Source organism: Dromiciops gliroides, chromosome 6 (genome assembly GCF_019393635.1).
Source record: "Dromiciops gliroides isolate mDroGli1 chromosome 6, mDroGli1.pri, whole genome shotgun sequence".
NCBI lineage: Eukaryota > Metazoa > Chordata > Mammalia > Microbiotheria > Microbiotheriidae > Dromiciops > Dromiciops gliroides.
In genome coordinates, this window is record NC_057866.1 from 44,372,079 (window position 1) to 44,392,305 (window position 20,227).

General features: G+C 38.6%; 1 protein-coding gene across 4 annotated transcripts in view; it reads right to left on the reverse strand.

The window, feature by feature from the left end:
• Positions 1–20,227, reverse strand: part of ANO3 (anoctamin 3) — a 318,917-nt gene that overhangs the window by 93,635 nt on the left and 205,055 nt on the right. For all 4 annotated transcript variants that reach the window (XM_043971875.1, XM_043971877.1, XM_043971878.1 and 1 more), the window contains 2 exons: positions 16,532–16,628; positions 9,941–10,001 (listed from right to left, as the gene is read on the reverse strand). In XM_043971875.1, the coding sequence (XP_043827810.1) occupies positions 9,941–10,001; positions 16,532–16,628 (158 nt within the window). The remainder of the gene's footprint in view (positions 1–9,940; positions 10,002–16,531; positions 16,629–20,227) is intronic.

Consider the following 20,227-nt stretch of genomic DNA (forward strand, 5'->3'; position numbering starts at 1 on the left):
TGTACATTTGGTTATGTGTTTTGGCCCCAAAGTACCTATATAATACTTCTGCTCTTCATACAACTTACCGTGGCCTCTTTATTTCCCATGACCACCCCACCACAGCTATCTACAGAGATGATGGCACCTTTAATATGAATCTTAATCACAAATGTACCGCTTTTGTTCATGAAATCTGAAAGTCCTTTATCTGATTACAATCTGCTATCTTTGCTCTTCTCTCTCTGCCCTGAGACCCCCAAACCTACTTTATGTCCTCACCCTGATGTACATTTCCCCTGAGCCCTCAATTCTCAGGACATTACCCCTGCACTCATGACATTTTCCTCCCTTTCCCATTAGTGCCCCTTGGTGAACCAATTCACCTCTGTTCTGCTCTCTTTTCTTTGCTTTGCCCCCTTATGCTATAGAAGAACTTGTCCTGCACCAAGCTTTAGCCTTGGACCACTCCCACCATCATCTGTTTGTCCATGCTCCTATAGGAGCTCCTTTAACCCCTTGGTGCCTCAGGTAAGTCTTAGAGAGGGTGCTGGCTTGTGTAGGTAGAAGAAGCTTCTTTACCCAAAGAGATCCCTGTTCCAATGAAATCGCAGGTCCAGGACCTATGCTATTCCTGTACAGCAGATTTTATAGGAGGGTCATGAATCTAGTGCTAAAAGAGACCTTGGAGGTCAGGTAATTCATTTAACATATGAACTGAGGTTCAGAGAAGTAGGTGGGTGACTTGCTTAAGGTGACATGGGTAGTTAGTATCAGAATATAGATCTGAAGTTTGATCCTCCACTTGAAAGCCAGTGCTTGTCCAATAGGAATAGTTATTGTAAGGGGAGCATTTTGTTAACCTTAAAACACTATATAATATAAGGAATATAAAAATAGGCATTTTTTTTAGGGGAAAAAGTCTATGATTTTATCAGTGTGGAGCTTTCCTGGGAACTTCCTCAATGAATCAATAAATAATCAAGCATTTATTAAGCTTCTTTGGGCCAGGCACTGTTTAGCACACAAAGAGAGGCAAAGGACAGCCCCAGCCCTCAAGGAGCTTACAATCTAATGAGGAAGACAACATGAAAACAAATACATACAAACAAGATATGTATAGGACAAATTAGAGATAATCAATAGAAAAGAAGTGGATCTGAGGAGGGAGAGCACTTCAGGCATGGGGAATAGCCAGTGAAAATGCCTAGAGCTGAGTGTCTTGTTTGAGGAAGAGCAAAGAGAACAGTATCACTGGAGAGTGCATGATGGAAAGTACTTGGGGTACAGGAAGTCTGGAAAAGTTGGTTTAACCCTTTTGTTCAATTTATAACCTTAAAGCAGTGGTGCTCAAACTTTTTTGTTTTAAGACTCTTTTATACTCTTAAAAAACTTAGGACCCAAAGGTCTTTTGTTTATGTGGGTTGTAGCTACTGATCTTTATCATTAGTCATTAAAACTGAAATAAAAAATTAATTCACTTAAATAATAATTACATATTAATATAACGGATCAGTTTTTTTTAAAAAAACCCTGCATTTTCCAAAACAACCTAAAAAAAGAATTTAGTGAGAATAATATTTTGCATATTTAAAATATTTTACATATTTTTAAAAATATCTTTCATGTCTAGCTTAAGAAAAGGCAGCTGGGTCCTCTTATTTGCTTTTGTACATTCAATCTGCCTCAATCTGTTACTTTGATTGAAGTATATGAAGAAAATCTGACCTTGTACAAAAATGTCATTGAGGAAAAAGGGAACAATCTTGATAGGCAAATGATGCCTTGTTATTGCTATGAAAATAGTTTTGACCTTGTGGAGCCCCTAATACTGTCTTGGGGATCCCAGGATCACACCTTTAGAACCATTGGCTTGGAACATCGCATGGGGCAGGGAGAACATAAAGTAACTTGCCTTCACAGTCACAAAGCATCTGAGGTAGGATTATTTGATGTTCTAGGACTTCCAGACTCTGAGAACAGCTTTCTGTATATTATGAGTGATTATTGTTAGTATGTGAATTGGTGATTTAGAAGGTATGCATTGAAAAATATCATATATAACTTAGGCCCTATTAGGATTACTGAGGCCCACTTTACGGCATGAATATCCCTTCTATTATTTTAATGACTGTATATATATATATATATATATATATATATATATGCATCTATATGTACTAAAATAAAAGTAAAAATTTAAAAAAGTAATAATAATAGCTAGGCTGCAGATAGCACTTTAAAGTTTGCAAAGCACTTAACAAATACTAATTTAATCCTCATATCAATCCTGGAAGGTAAGTACTATTATTATCCACATTTTAGAGATGAGAAACTGAGGCAGATGGAGGTGAAACTGATTTGCCCAGGATTACAAACAAGTCCTAGGACCAGGATTTTTAATCAGGATTTTACTGATTCTGAGTTTGTTTATTTATTTATTTATTTTTAATCCTGTATGCTGTCTTTTTTAATAGAGAAAATCCCAAGCAATTATTAATGAAATGAATCAAAAACTTCCTGCTAGGTGCTGGGAATAAAATATAGGGAATGAAACACTCGCTGCTCTTAAAATATATTCTACTTTACAGGATGAAAAAAATAATCAATATGAAAACCTGTCCCATTTGTCTATGACATGTCTTCTGGTCTTTGGACTTAGGACCTGGGTTTGAATCTGTTATTATCAGTGTGACCTTTGTTTAAGTCCCTGTCACATCAATTTCCATGGCCTTGGTTTTTCCATCTATAAATAGGGGAAAATTATCTATATGTATGGCCTCTGAGGTCTTTTCCAGCTCTAGGCCTGTGATTTTATGGATTACGGTCTTTGATGTATTCATAAATTCATTTTTTTCTGCTTTCCCCCCTTCAGACAAAACAAATTTTGGAGTATTGTTTGGAGTTGTTCTAGGATCCACCGTAGGAATTGCCTTACTTGCAACTCTCGCCTTCCTGTTGTATAGGAAGAGGAAAAACAATTGGTTTGCCCACCAGCGTTTTTTTGATGAAAGGGAAGAGCCAGGTAAGATATAGGTCAATGCCTTCACAAGCATGCAGTAATATCTTTATAAAGAGACTCTTAGAATAACCCATAATTGCATAATGAGGGGTGGGCGGGAGAGCATGTGGTATTAGAGATGCCTTTAGCTTATTATTTTACCTTCTATCCCAAAGAAGGAAGTGTTGATAACACCACAAAAAGAACTGGTTATGGCATCAGAAGACCCAGATTTGGGTCCTGCCTCTAATCCTTAGTGATCTGTGTGACCACAGAAAAATCATTTAATGTTCCTGGGGTTCAGCTCACTCATCTGGGAATTGAAGTTGAGGGGTGGGGGTGGGGAGGATAAGGCTAGACTATATAGTGTTCAAGGTCCATTCCAGTGCTAGATTTATGATCTTCCAGTCTCAAAAAAAAAAAAAAAAAAAACGATTCCTGAAGCAATTGAAGGCCAACAGGTGAAAGTTGTGGCGTGGCGGTGGGGAGTATCTGACTTTATATTTCCTTTCCAGCAAAAATGATTTGAAGAAGCCATTCTGGAATCCCCAAACTAAGTCTTTCAAGTTGGACTTGAAGGAAGGATTGGGGGAGCAGTAAATAATGCATCATTTTCTTTAATTGCTTTAGAATCTAGAAACTCCGATGACGTATTGCCAACCTACTGTCCTTAGTGACTTCCTCCTCAGGATCACCGCTTTGGGAAGGACCCCAGCCAATCTTCATCTCCCTCTTGCCTGGACTCTACCTACTTCTCTTCACTTGCTTCATTGCTCCTCCCCATTATCCCTTTTCCCCTGCTCTCCCACCAACTTTACAGCATGCTTAAGTGAGTCGTCTTCCCTGGCTTAGAATGGAAACTCCTTGAGGGTAGTGATTGTCTTGCTTGCTTATGTTCATATCCCCAGCACTTAGCCTTATTAGCTGCCTGAGATCAATTGCTTACTAAATGCTCTATCTAGCCATCTTAATGCATCTATTAAATATCCCCAGAGAGTATGGAAATATTGTTGTCTCTCAGCAACAATGTAAGACAAAACTTTATTCTCATTCCATGAATTTCTAAAGACTAGACCACCATGGCCCCCTTTCTCTATGCCGCTGAAGGGGAGGGGCTGAGAGTGGATGCTGGCTCCCATGATACCCACCTTCCCATCATTCTTGGGATTATGATCTAGATTCAAGTGTAAACAAGGGTCATCTGCAATATCCAAAGAATGTCATGGCCAACCATTTAAAGCAATAAAGTAATGAAGGATCTTTTATACCAAATAAAATAAGCTGAACCAGACATGATGTTGTCACTTCTGATGTCTGACTGACCTATTCCTCATCAGACAAATTTCCATTTTCAAATTTACACATGACACAAAACTCTCATAATCCATACTCCTTGGGGTTAGCTATTGCCTTGCAACAAAAAAAAAAAAAAGAAAGAAAAAAAAAAAGAAAGAAAAAGAAAGTTTAAACAAGCTCTGTACAACACAATCATCCAGTCAAGGTCAACAAAGCCAGCTGATTTTGATAAGCTCAAATGGCAAACAAGCTCCTGTTCTTTCTTAGGATTTAGTTCCATTAGTCAATTACAATTTTTTCTTGGTTTTGACTAACAATGCAATAAATACTAATGGACACGCTTCTGCTCCCAAATTAGCTCCTGTGGCAAATTGTGTGAAGCAGTGGGGGCCAGAGATGTTCTTTTTTTTTTTTTTTTTAAGTGAGGCAATTGGGGTTAAGTGACTTGCCCAGGGTCACACAGCTAGTAAGTGTTAAGTGTCTGAGGCTGGATTTGAACTCAGTTACTCCTGACTCCAGGGCCGGAGCTCTATCCATTGCACCACCTAGCTGCCCCCAGAGATGTTCTTCTAATGCACCTTAAGGTGTGCAACTGACTCCTCTTCTGCCCCACTGTAGAATACTTTTCTCTTGTCTTCCAAGTGCCTATAACACTAGTCTATCTATAAAGTGGAGAGTCATTCATTATCACAGAGAAACATGTTGATTATTAGATTGTCTCTCTCTTTTTTTTTTTTTTGTGAGGCAATTGGGGTTAAGTGACTTGCCCAGGGTCACACAGCTAGTAAGTGTAAAGTTTCTGAGGCCAGGTTTGAACTCAGGTCCTCCTGACTCCAGGGCCGGTGCTCTATCCACTGTACCACCTAGCTGCCCCAGATTGTCTCTTTAAACATATTTTTAAAAGTTGGAACTCAAAACACATGCTATAATTTTTAATCACATTAATATATGTGAATATGAGAAGGAACTACAATCAACAGGAGAGATTCCTATGGAAAATGGGGACTCCTATGGAAATAGAATGAAAACCAATTGGAATTTAATAGCCATGGCCTGGGGAGTTACTTAAAGGCACTTGGAGATTGACTTGCCAAAGGTACATGGCTGGAGAGAATCAGAGCTGGGTTGTCAACAGAAGACTTTGGGACTCAGAAGCCAGAACTATCTAATGGGATGTGTTGTCTACCTCCATCTCCTGTCACTGCCGTTCTCCTGGCTTTTTTTGCTGTCCCCCCCTCTGTCTCCCCACTCCTTCTCTAGCCCCTTCCTCTCTCATTCTTTCTTGTCTTCTGGAGTGTATTATATCTGTGGAGGGCTTTTCATTTTTATGTGGTCTCATTTGATCATCAGAATAATTTGTGGAAGTAGGTGCTATGATCATCCCCATTTTATAGATGAAGAATCTGAGGTTGAAAGAGACTGAGTGACTTCTGCTGGGTCACAGAGCTCGGAAGTTTTTGAGGCAGAATTGAAACTAAGGGCTTTCTGATTTTAAGGTCAGAGCTCTATCCCCATGCCACAATAAGAATGCACATATATGTGCACATATATGCACATGTGTATAAAAGTGTATATTTACATTCATACATGCACAAACACATAAAGGCATATATACATTCTAATGTCACTAAAGATACATATATTTACACATGCACATACATATATGTGCAATGTAAATATGTACACAAATTTGGAGTGCTATCTCCATGCCACAAAATTCATGCGTGTGTGTGTATATGTATAAAAGTCTATATGCATGCACGCAAACACACACATACATTCCAACTGATATATATATGTATGTACGTTTTTACAGAAAGGCATGCAATATACATATATAGAACACACATAAACATACGTGGAACAGAGTTAACATGTTGTTTGTCCTTTGTTCTCAAATTGGGCCAATGACATCAGAAGGCTGATGTCTTCACTTGGAAATGAATTGGATTTAAGTGAGGCAGGGCTGTGCAAAGTCATTAGCCTCACTCTTTCTTTCAGGGTAATCTGAGTCCATCGACAAGACATAGGTCAAGATGCCTGGAGATCACCTCAGATACAGTGGGAGACCTTGCCCTTTTAAAAGCTGAGATCTTACTCAGATCTCAGTTTATCTGAGGCAACACCCATTCAATGATTTAAGGCTAGGTAAGAAATGAGGCAAAGATGGCCTAGTCTGCTTACTCAACAAAACAAAACAAAATCCCTCAAAGCCTCAAAGTGGGAGGGGAAGACCCTCAGGGTTTCTGGGCAGAATGGAAACAATTGCTATTTCTACCCAGTCTGAGCCATAAAAACCAAAACAATAACCAAGTGAAGCTTGGCCTGGGACCTATTATGGAGAGCCAGAGTGATGTGGGTTTAAGGCATGGTCAAGTAGCTTCAATTGAATCCTGATGGACTTTATCAAAACCTGGTTTTCCAGAACTTTGTTAAAAGAAATCGTCAATGAAACTACATGGGAGGAAAAAAAAAAGATAGGAGAAATAAGGAGGGAAGAGAAAAAATCTAGCTCTCAAGCCCCAAGATATTTTGTGAGGTTTAAGTGATCAAATTTTATATTCCTTTGGGCAGAATATCCATACATAAGGGTACAATTCTGCATGTGGACAGAGGAAGGAAGGAAGGAAGGAAACAGTATTGCCCCAGTGGAACTGGCCAGTTGGGTCCCCAATGGGACAGCCACTACCACTCATAAACCATTGTTTGTTCTCTTCATTCTGGAAGAGGACCAATGATATCAGGAGGCTGATGTCTTGATTTGCAAGTGAACCGTATTTAAGGGAGGTAGGGATGTGCAAAGTCTTCAGAGTCTAGTGACAAGACATAAGTAAGTCAAAACAACTGGAGATGGCCTCGGACACAAGGGGTGGAGTGGGGTCTCAGCCTTTTTAAGCTAATGCTTTCCCAGGTCTCAGTTTTTTTTCTGAGGCAATACCCATTTGGTGATTTAAGGCTAGATAAGGAATGAGGCAAAAGATGGTTTGCCTTCCTAAAAGAATCAGTGTGGGAGGCAAAGACTCTCCGAGTTTCTAGCCAGAATAGAAACAATTGCTATTTACACTCACTCTGAACCATCAAAGCATAAAAAATGAGCAAGTGGGGCTTGGGCGGTGGACTTATTATTGTCCAGTCATTCTAACTGATATATACACACATGTATATTTATATAGAAATACCTGCATATTTACATATATAGAACACACATATAAAACACATATAGAATATACAAACATATAGAACAGTTAAGATATAAACATATACAGAACATGAACATATAAACACACAACCACAACACACATGTGTGTACCTACATGTGTATACATATAAAAGTGCAGCACATTACCCCATGACAAAATATGCATGCATGTATATGTGCATAAGTGTGCATTTGTACACATTCCAATGCATATATACTCATGGATATTTATAAATACACGTACATATAGGTGCATATAATATATGCATGTAGTGTACATGTATATATGTAGATATAGATATAGATATATACAGAAAACCCAGAGCACTACCTGTATATGTGTAAATTCTATAAATTTGTATACATACATCCCAATGTTTACACACATACATGTAACACGTACACATATGTAACATATATGTCATATACATGTAGATGTGTGCGTGTACAGAACAGACAGGAACGCATTACATTTATTCATGTGAACGCACACAGAATACACATGTGTACATGTAACCTATGTGTGCACACATGACCCCATACATGTGTAACCATGTTGATATACATGCACACATATACACAATATAATTCCAAATATAGACATATTTGGATAGGCTAAAACTTATACCACTGGAGGAAATAGCGCCCCCCCCCTTCTCCCCTCTCCTCACAGATGGATGAGATGAAAGATCTCCTGGACTCGTGAATGGCTTCCTGCCTCAAGCCCTGCACATGGAGTTCTGGGCAGGGTTAACCCTGCCACTGCTCGTTTTATAAGACTTTTTAGCCTTGTTTCTGTTATTATTTCAGTTCTCCGCTTAGACCATACAACTGACACTTACAATGGGAGTTTTGGAGTTTCCAGCTTCTTCAACCCCACAGTCCCTGATGATCCATTCACGGAGAGGAGCCCGGAAAGGGCAGGAGAGAACATTCCAATGAAGACTATCCCTACAGCCCATACTTTAAGATAAGCCCTGGGAATAGAATTTCAGACCACAGAATCTCGTCCTTTGCCCAGGACTGTGTCAAATACATACAGGGGATAACAGTCATGTAGACATAAGGGAGATTTTTAAATTGTGAGACCGATGGAGATATATTGATGGAGAGTGTAAATCACATAGTAAGCTACAATCCCGCACCAGTCTTATTTATATTTGATTATTCTCTTCCAAAAGAGTCCTCTAAGATGTATCTCATCCTGAGCCTAGCCTCCCTTAAAAAGGAACAATATTTACTAAAGAAAAGCTAGAAGGCTGTGACATATTGACAGTACATCAAGCCAGGTGATCACCCAGGACCCTATTCAACCAGAGTAGATGACCAAAATTCAAGGCTCATAGGATTGGAAGAAGCTTATCAGCTAGAAATGATTCCAGAGCTCTTACCACTCTCTCTTCTCTTTCATGTTCTCAATTCAACACAGCTCTCCATGTCCACTACCATCTCTGCTTTCTTTTTTCTCTTTATGACCTGTGACTATCCCGGTCATCCTACACGGCCCCTTAGTCTACAATATGTACAATATGTGAGCTATTAGAAAATGAGGACGGTGAGAGAAATGTTTTATACTCCACTGCCTTTTCCACATGTGCTGTTCCATTGTTTCTCCAAAGCTTTACAGCCCCTGGAAATGAACCTGCAGTTTTCTGGGGAGAGATGGCTGATAGTGGGGAGGTAGTGACATGGTGGAAATGACCTCATCAAGGAAAGAAATATTACATTTCTGGATAAAGTAACGCCAGGGACCAGAGAAATTCAAACTTGTTGAAGACTCCACAGATTTATAGAAAGTCTTCTTTCTATATAAATTACAAGATATAGCAACCCTAAGAGGGGACCAAGGAGCCTTTCTCACATGAGTATTCGAGAATATGAGCAAAAAAGGAAATAGTTTGCACCCCTTCAGATAATATGACATGGAACTCCTGAGATGGAATGGTATTGCTTGTTAGATTACTACTGCCTGAGTATGGAATGAAATGTTGCATGTGGTCCACCTACTTTGATCTCATTAAATAGACCAGGCCTAGAAAAATAAGGAATGTAAAGATCACTCCCATATATACACATATGCATAAACAAGACTGGCCAAAGGCACTTAATCCTTTTTAGAGTTGAGCACTTATAAGGAGCAATAAATCCAGAAAAGAACTCTAACATCTTTCCATCTACACAGATGCCACAGCCTGCCTTCCTGAGATTGTGGGGATAGGGCCATGGGAGAAAAAAAAAAAAAGTTAATTTGTAGCAATAGGGACACTGGGGTTAGATCAAAAAATTAATTTCTAGAGGCTTCATTTAAGAGAGATGAGACAAAGAAGCCAACTGTAAACCTACATTTAAATTCATTGTTGAACGGGTTCATGAATATTGACAAAGGAACACATTTTCATCTGGCTTCCACATGTGACCACATAAATTTCCCCCAGAAAGAAGATAAGGAATGAAAGAATACTCACCCCATATTGCCATAAAAATAGCAAAGAAGACTGTCCCTCCATTGTCAAACAAATGTGTTACCTAAAAGAAAAACAAACAGAAATGATCTCTTATCCCACTGAGGTAACATGTTGGGGTCCATCATTTTTTTTTTCTCTTGAGAAACATCCCTTATTCCCTTATTTTTGCTTTCTCTAAATGAGAAGCTATCTTTACATAGAACTTTCTAGATGTTTCATATTAAGCTTTAGACAGGAAAGAAAACCTCCATTTCTTCCTTATTTTCTCCTTGATTATTTCCTGTTTTCTCACCTTTCAAACAACACCCTTTTTAACTCAAAGACTGTAATAAATATTTCTGTGGTGCCTAGGTGGGGCACTTTCAGTATGCGACCTGACATATTTGAGCTTGCCATGAAACATCTAGAAGGATTCGTATCGGGGAAAATAAAACAACAACAAAATATCCAATATGGAAGGTTTTCTTTTCAACCCTCCCCACATCTAAGGTCTATAAGTCTGCATGACCCTTACTGGCATCCCCACATGGCTCATGGCCTGTATATTTCCCTTTATCTTTTGTTAGGTAAGAAAGAACTTTCACCACCCAAAAAAAGGTAACAGAGTAGAGTTTTACATTTCTTTTAATCCTAGCCTGTCAGGATACAGTTTAAAGATTTTTGAAGAAGGTAATGTTGAATGACATTTGAAATGTGGAGGAAAAAAAAACACATTTGTGTCACTGGGCCAAATGTCTAATTAGTAAATGTGAGGTTTGTCAGAGAATTAACCATTTGATTTGAATAAAGATGTTCAGTCTTTGAACTGTGTTTTAATGTTATGTTGTTTTTGGTGTGTATGTGTGTGTGTGTGTGTGTGTGTGTGTGTGTGTGTATTCATACTTGGATGTTGATTTCTCTATTGCTCCAACTGCTGCCCAATTACGAAGCTTAGTTGTAGCATTAGGAAGAAAAGTATATTTTAGATCACAAAAATAAGAGGCATATGGTAAAAGTAAGAAGATGAAATGGATGGCCAGGGAGGTGTTCTTCAAACAATATGTCATCACTAAAAACACAATTGTGAAATGTTCTGTCTGAATTCTCATTTTGGAGTTTTCTGTATGGCTACTATGGGACTAGGGTAGCATCTCTCTTGAAGGATCTGATGTGATGCCTCGCATTTTAGATGACTGGGATTTCCCAAATCTTTTTCACGACTCTATGTTTATATTATGGGCAGAGAAGAAAGTATCATTAAGCAGAGAACTGAAGAGTAATGAATGCCAGAGGATTAGGCCCAGGGTAACAGCTGAGGTTGCTAATCAAGAGAGAATCTTTTTTTTCTTGGTCAACAGCTAAGGAAATCTGGACAGGGGCTAAAATCCTGACCAGGTATAATGGCTTGAAGCTGTCCCTGGATGCAGCTGCATATGGATTTAAGCAAAATTCATACTTCTCTCTTTTCTTTCCATGATCCCTACTCTCCCTCTCTCTCTTCTCTCTTCTACCATAAGTGTCCAAAGCCAGAATTGAAGACTAAACTACCAACCTATCATTTCATCTACTAATCCCTAATCCTTAAGAGGTTTACTACACATAGACAGATGAAAATAATCAAACAAACAAAAACCTCCAACTAAACTTGTGGTTTCATTCAGATTGGGAACTCCTATGGCCAATATTCCTTCCATTAATTCAGATTAGCAAATTTTATTTAATTTATCATCTTAGAAGGTTTTCTGGGGGCACATAGAGATTAAATGATTTGTCCATAGTCCCAATGAAGCAGAATCAGAGGCAGTGGGCAAGACTTGAAACCTCAGTCTTCTAGAATTCCAGGTACCTACCCTATGCTGCTCCTTTCACATCAAATGATCAAATTTAAAATAATTAATGTTTTAAAGATCCTTTGATGAGAGACAAGACAATTTTACATTGGTTATAGAAAAAAGGTACTACTGCCTATTAGAGGTGCCATGTAGTTTTTTGTTTGTTTTTTTAAGTGAGGCAATTGGGGTTAAGTGACTTGCCCAGGGTCACACAGCTAGTAAGTGTTAAGTGTCTGAGGCCGGATTTGAACTCAGGTCCTCCTGACTCCAGGGCCAGTGCTCTATCCACTGTGCTACCTAGCTGCCCTGGTGACATCTAGTTTAAAGGAGAAGTGGCTAGGTGACATTTTGGAGAGTTGGAAGTCCTGAATGTGAATCCTTCCTTAGACACTCCCTACCTGTGTGACCCTAGGCAAATTTCTTACTCAATTTTACTTTCCCCGGAAGTTGTTGTTTGTCCTTCTTCCTTCTTCCTTCTTCCTTCTTCCTTCTTCCTTCTTCCTTCTTCCTTCTTCTTCTTCTTCTTCTTCTTCTTCTTCTTCTTCTTCTTCTTCTTCTTCTTCTTCTTTTTTTCTGGGCCAAGGGTCAAGTGTCTGAGGCTGGATTTAAACTCAGGTCCTCCTGAATCCAGAGCCAGTGCTTTATCCATTGAATCACCTAGCTGCCCCCTCAACAGTCTTTCTAATGCAACAAAGTGCCTTCACCAATAAATGACAGGGTTAGATTAGATGATATTTGTGTACCCAGTGGCTTTAAATCCACGATTCTATATGATTTTCTCCAAGAACTATATGAGAAAATTCAGTGTATATAAAATAAATGTACAAAAAGGTGAATCTTTTCCAAGGAAAATGCTATAATTTTTAGTGATTTTTATATCACCCTAAGCCTTTTTTTTAAGTGTGAACACAACTCTAAAGTTATAATGGTACTCAATGTGCAAATATGATTCAATATAGAGAATTTGGTTTTTCAAATACTTTTATAGCAATTCACTCAATGCATTAAGTGAGATGAGCTTCTTACTACTCATAATCAACCTTAGTCTTAGGATACTACCACATGGTGCAATATGGTTTGAGAAAAAATTAAAATGAGCAATAAACTTACAAGTCACCTCAGAGAATTAAACTTTTGAGATCAGGAACTAATTTTTTTTCTTTGCATTCCCAGTAACTAAGCATAGTATCTGAAACATATTAAGTGCTTGATAAATGTCTCTTGAATTAAAAAGCAAAGCTTTTTGGATGGGAATATTCCCTCAGTTCTAAATCTAAACCTTATATTGAAGAATTTCCATACATTATTGTATAAACTTGTATTCAGTTTATTGGTTCGTAGATCATATGGTTAGAAGGGAAGGGCTCCAGGGGTAGCTAGGTGGTGCAGTGGATAGAGCACCGGCCCTGGAGTCAGGGGTACCTGAGTTCAAATCCGGCCTTAGACACTTAACACTTACTAGCTGTGTGACCCTGGGCAAGTCACTTAACCCCAATTGCCACACTAAAAAAAAAAGGAAGGGCTCCAGAGACTATTCAGTCTAATCTTCTCATTTTATGTATGAGGAGACAGAGACCCTATATGGGTGACCAAGGCTATATAGGAGGTAAGTATCAGAGTTTGGATTTGAATCCAGGTCCTTCTATTGGGCAACTAGATAGCACAACAGCTGGTGACAGACCAGGAGTCAGGAAGACTCATCTTCTTGAGTTCAAATCCAGTCTCACATACTTTCTAGTTGTGTGGCCCTGAGCAAGTCACTTAACCATGTTTGCCCAAGTTTCCTCATTTGTAAAATGAGTTGGAGAAGGAAATAGCAAACCACTCCAATATCTGTGCCAAGAACCCTAAATGGGGTAATGAAGAGTCAGACATAACTGAAAAAGCAACTGAACAACAAAACAAACCTCCTCTTGATTTTGTGATCCTGGGAAAGTCACGACTTCTCAGAAATCCCAGCAGCAGCCCAACCCTCTAAGATGACATTGCTGAGAAAATGCCAAGAAGCACAGTCCTCATTTCTATCATTTAACTTATATTAGCAAAGTGTTTTTTTACTTGTCTGATGAATGGTAAGAAGGCAGTGTGGGCGTGTAGATCTCAATCTTTTTCTTTTTAATAATGTATCCATTTTTTCAAGAAGCAAGAAAATAACTTACATAAGAATTTAAAAACACAGAAACTTGAAACAAATAGAGAAAAACTAAGAAGTTTCATCCCTCCAGTTCAAATCCTGCCCCCCACCCCCACCCCATCAAGGACCAAACTTGCTTTGCTCCTTAAGGAAACAAATATTTGGGAAAACTTTTTACGTGACACCTACATTACTCACACTCTTCACAGGAGTTACTAGGTCAATTTTATCCAAAATAACTCATCTCCTAATAGTTATGGTTTCCTCTACTCTTTTCCTCTAGGAAAAATACCCCTTCTAACAAAGAGTGAAAAAAGCCATCTGGATTTATAACGTTTTAGCTCTTGTAAAGCAGGAACACATCTTCCTGAGATTTAGGAACATGCAAACGTGTTTGATTAGAACTGTCCAATTGGAAACTGGAAGATAGAGGGCATCTGACCAGATCTAGGGGCCTCTGACAATCATACAGATCTAGATTACTTAGAGGAGAGCTCTATGGTTTATATCTATAAAGTCAGCAATCTGCATCTGGGAGTTATTAGTTTTGTTTAAATTAGGGCACCTATTAAGGTTTCTGGCTTTTTAGAATCCCATTCTCTTTTTGAAGAGTTAAGAGGCAGCTAAGGGGTGCCACAGTGCACAGAGTGCTGGAGCTGTAGACAGGAAGACCATAGTTCAAATCTAGCCTCGGACATTTACTACCTGTGTGATGCTGGGTGAGTCACTTAATCTCAGCACCATCAGCACCATCATGGTCACCATCACCATCACAAGTCTCTGGAGTCACCTACTCTCAGAAATTAGCCATTTGCTTTGCTCAGTAGCTATTACAATGGGGTAGAAAGAAAACTCAGGGGCAGCTAGGTGGCAGAGTGGATAGAGCACTGGCTCTGAATTCAGGAGGACCTGAGTTCAAATATGACCTCAGACACTTGACACTTAATAGCTGTGTGACCCTGGGCAAGTCACTTAACCCTCATTGCCTCTCCCCCCCCCCAAAAAAAAGAAGAAAGAAAGAAAGAAAGAAAGAAAGAAAGAAAGAAAGAAAGAAAGAAAGAAAGAAAACTCATTCATCCTCTGTGTTCAGACTGGCTAACGGTTTCCTTTGTTCCTCTTCTATAAAAAGAGAGGATTAGACTGGATGACTGTAAAGACCTTTTCAGGATCCTTTCCAGCTCTCAGCCAGGGTTTTAGGGTAATCTATAAATGACTTTTTTCTACAATTCCCCCCCAAATCATAAAAACAAAAACAAGAACCGAATTTGCTACAGAGTAAATAAGGAAAGGCGAAAAGATGAGAAGCACCTTAACAAAATGAATTCTTTTTTTCTTTTCTTTTTTTTTTGGGGGGGGGGAGCAATGAAGGTTAATTGACTTGCCCAGGGTCACACGGCTAGTAAGTGTCAAGTGTCTGAGGCCAGATTTGAACTCAGGTCCTCCTGAATCCAGGGCTGGTGCTTTATAAACTTTGCTACCTAGCAGCCCCTGAAAAAGGAATTCTTTTTTTTTTTTTTTTTCCGTAAGGCAATTGGGGTTAAGTGACTTGCCCAGGGTCACACAGCTAGTAAATGTTAAGTGTCTGAGGGCGGATTTGAACTCAGGTACTCCTGACTCCAGGGCTGGTGCTTTATCCACTGCGCCACCTAGCTGCCCCAAAAGGAATTCTTAATGGAGGATATAGTTCTAATTTCGAGAATACAATGGATACCCCATGGCCATCAGAAGTAGAAATTTATTACTGCTACAATAGCTGTTTAAAATAAATAATTTCATTAAATAAAAATAATAATAATAAAAAGAAGAGAAAATAGCCCCAAATAAATATTTACTGCTTTTGGACTCAGAAATCCCTCAGTTGAAACATAATTAAGTAATGAGAGTCACCCTTGACTTCTTCCTCTCCCTTTCATCCTACATATTCAGCCTAATCCTGTCAATTTTCTCTCTAAAATATATGTATCAACTGTCTCTTCCTCATATTTACCTTCTACTGAAAACACTCAATTTCAGTTTCTAAGTAGTCTCCCAAGCAGTAGTTCTGTCTTTGCCCATCTAACACTACTCCAATTCAATCTTCTGAAGGCCGAGACTGATGAAAACAATCCATCATTAAAAAACTACCAGTCACTCCACACTGCCTGGAGATAAGGCCTAAGCTCCTTATATTGCTATTCAAGTCCCTCTGTAACTTTTTCTCCTCTCTTCTTTTCTATTCTTTTCTTCCTTCCCTTCATTCCTCATTTCCTTCCTTCATCTCTCTCTCCTCTTGTGTAATCTATAGTCTGTTCTGAACTTGCCTTTCTGCTCTCCCATAGGTATTTCCTCACACTGGTCACTACACCTCCAACGTTCTCCCACTACCCCAGTCACCTCCTTTCCACTCTACATCTCCACCTCTTGCTATTCCATCCATTTTTCAAAGCCCAGCTTAGTGCTCCTTTCTGTACAATGCCCTCCCCCTGTCTCAACCTTTTCCATCACTTGATTCCATTTTTTCAGATTTAATATTATTCTTTTGCTCTTGATTCCAAACTAAATTCACATTTTGTTTCTTTGTGACATGCTTCTCACTTCAATAGACAATAAACCAGTTGTGGACAGGATGCATTCATAAAAGAAAGAAAGAAAAAAAAAAGGTCCTACCTTGGCATAGATGCAACTCTCATTGAGTTTCTGGAGCATGCAGCTTCGCTCACACATGGGGCACATCAGGATCTCTGTGGCTTGGCAGATTTCTTTGCTGAATAATTCAAATAAGGAGAAAAAATTTTTAAAATGTAAATAATACTCCAAGCAAAATCTTTATGTTCTTAACTCAGTCATATGGCATGCAGTAAAAGATGTTTATAACAAAGAAAAAGAAGGCAGTGGTAGTCAGGTTCTATCCATACATTTCATGACCTAAGGAATTTTGCAAACTTTACCCTAACTGTTCATATTCTGTAGTACTTCTGAGTTACAAAGAGTGCTCATCACAACAGTTCAATATAGAAGGAGCCAGGATTTCTTATTTCTATTTAGTAAATGAGGAGATTAAGCAATGAAGTGTGATTAATATCAATGCTTGAACTTGAACCCAGGTATTCTGAAGTCACAGCCATTGATTTTTTCATTGTACCATAGAATGACTACTCAAGGTAATGTATACTTGTAAAAGTGACACTGCTCACAGAAAAGAGTATAAAACATATCAAGGAAATATGAAAATGTAAATGTAACAAATGATAGCAGAGAACCAGACTGAATACCAGAATTGCTACCCATGGAATGTTAAGATACTCAACAGTCAGTCAATCAACACTGATTAAGCATCTATTATATGGAAGGCACAGGGCCAAGAATTAAGGATACAAAAAAGAGGCAAAAGACAGTCCTTGTTAAAAGGAGTTCACAAATAATTAGGGATGTGAGTAAACAAATATGTAGAGCCAAACTATGTAGAGGAAAAATAGAAAATTATTTTAAAATGAGAGGTTACTAGAATGAAGAGCAGCTGGGAAAGATTTCCTGTGTAAAATGGGATTTTAGTCAGGGCTTAAAGAAGGTAGGAATGACAGGGGGAAGAGATGAGGCAGGAGAGCATTCCAGGTATGGAAGATAGCAAGAGAAAATTCTCAGAGTTAACAGATGGAGTGTCTTACTGGTGGGACAGTCAGGAGGTCAGTGATATTGGATTGAAGAAGACATATTGGGGAATAAGGTGCAAGAATACTGGAAAGGTAAGAGGAGGATGGCTTATAAAGGGCTTTGAATAACAGGATTTTGTATTTGTTCCTGGAGATAATAGGAAGCTACTGGAATTTTAGTAGGAGGGTGACATGGTCAGACTTATGCTTTAAGAAAATCACTTTGGTGGTTGAACGGTGGATGGATTGGAGCAGAGACTTGAAGCAGGCAGACCTAACAGTGGCTATCTCGATAGTCCAAGTGTGAGGTAATGAATGAGAGCCTGTGCTAGGATGGTGGCAGAGCCAGAAGAGAGAAGGATGCATATTTGAGAAATGTTGCCAGGGTGAAGTCCAGAAGTCCAGAATACGTGACAGGAGGGGTGTGGTTGTATGTTTGTGAGTGGGGGAGATAGTGAGCAATCCAGGAGAATAATTGGATTGTGAGACTGGGAAGATATTGTTGACCTCTACATTAATAGGGAAATTCAGAGCAGGTCAGGGGAGAATTTAGAGGGAAAAATAAAGACTTTGGTTTTGGACATGATGAGTTTAAGATGTTTAGGGGACATCCAATTTGAGATGCCTTAAAAGAAATTAGAGATTCTAGATTGGAGATCAGAAGAGAAGTTGGGGCAGGATAAGTAGGTATGAGGTTCATCAGTAGAGAGATGATTATTAAATCTATGGGAGCTGATGAATAGAAGGGTTTCAATGTGTTAGAAATATGGCTCTGGAGATGCTAGTAGAAGAATATAGACAGAAACTACAAAGAATGGGAAAGTATGGGTGGACCACTGGATGAGAGGTTGAATCCACCAGAATATTCAAGTAGGCATTTATCTTGGTGGCTAATGGTATTTTCTTATTCAGCTTTTCCCCCCCCTCCTTACCTTGTCTTTATATTTCTTTATGCTTTTCTTCCATAATTTCCCATCTTGTGCTCTTCTTTCTACCTACCTAAAAGCTTTACTGATGCTTTTTTCCTTAATTACATTGCTATCCTATGACTTCTTTACAATATCGTGGTCCATTGTTGCCAAAGGCTCCTTCCACTAATTTCTCCCTTCCTCCACTCCCCCAGGAAGGTCTTTCCTAGCAACAAAGAACACAGGCAAAGCAAACCTACATGCTGGTCATCATATCAACTTCCAATGCAGTTTGTTGTCCAAGACTTCTAGATTTCTCATAATACTCTGAAATATGGGAAGGGCAAGTACTACTATCCCTCTTTTACATAAATGTGGAAACTGAAGCTCAGAATGGTTTACTGAACTGCTCAAGGTCACTCAACAAATTATTGGCACAACAGGTGCTGGAACCTGGTGCTCCTCTATACAGCCACATAGTCTCAGGAAAAAGTCTGTCACCAGATATTAAGAACATATCCTAAACTACACTGTGGGAAGCAGGAAGTGAAGTTGTCATGGGAACTGATGGAACTGGATGTTTACTGCTTTCTTTTTCTCAGCTCCATCTACCATCATGGCCTGACTTGCTGGTTGTTTACTTATTTACATGGAAATCTCTCTTAGAACATACCATTTCAGTTCACGGAGTTCATTAGAGTTACGTCTCTTGGCTTTTGTCTCAGTCCATGGAGCAATTCAGTCATAAATTAGGGATAACTTTAGGACAGGAAAGATCAGTAACAATCACTTCCAAAATACCACTGAGCCTGAGAACATTCAATGACATTGTGCAAAGGAGTGACTTCTTCTTTAACTTCCAACTCTTAAGTTTCAACAAGTTGAAACTTCTTCAATAAAATCCAACTCAATTCCCTAAACATTTTTCCCCATTCACTTATTTCTTTATTCATATTCACTCATTTCTCACAAATTCAAGCAGTGGTCAAGATTCATTAATTCTATCTCCACATTATCTCACGTCAGTTCTCGTCTCTCTACTCTCATGTTTAAAATCTTTGTTCAGGATCTCAACACCTCTTCCTGGTTGAGATGTACTGCCCAATAACTCCCCCCCCCCGCATCTTTCTAAAATATGTTTCAAAAAACTCTTATTTTTAACATTTTTCTTTTAAAATTTTGAGTTCCAAATTAATTCTCTTCCTCCCATCCTTCCCCCACCTACTGAGCAGTCAAGAAATATGTCAATTATATTTATGAAATCATGCAAAATATATTTCTGTATTAACTATGTTTATTTTAAGCAAAAAAGGGGAGAAAATCATACTTCAATTTGTACTCAAGAGTTCATAAGCTTGATGGAGTCTGAATGTAAATCAAAACATTCTATTTTCATGTTATTTCTTTCATGGTTTTTCCTTTTAGTCTCTTTTTTCACAGATGACTAATATGGAAGTATGTTTTATATGACTACACACATAAAACCTATATAAAATTGTTTACCACCATAAAGTGGAGGGAGGTGGGGAAGAGAGTGAGAAAATGTGGAATTAAATTTTTTAACGAATTTTAAAATTTGCCTTTATGTGGAACTGGAAAAACAATAAAATACTATTTAATAGTTCATTAATTCTCTCTCTGGAGGTGGGTAGTATTTTTTCATCATGAGTCCTTTGGAATTATCTTGGATCATTGTATTGGTCAGAGTAACCAAGTCTTTCATAGTTGATCATCATTACAACATTGCTGTTACTGTGTACAATGATCTCCCAGTTCTTCTCATTTCATTTTGGATCAGTTCATAC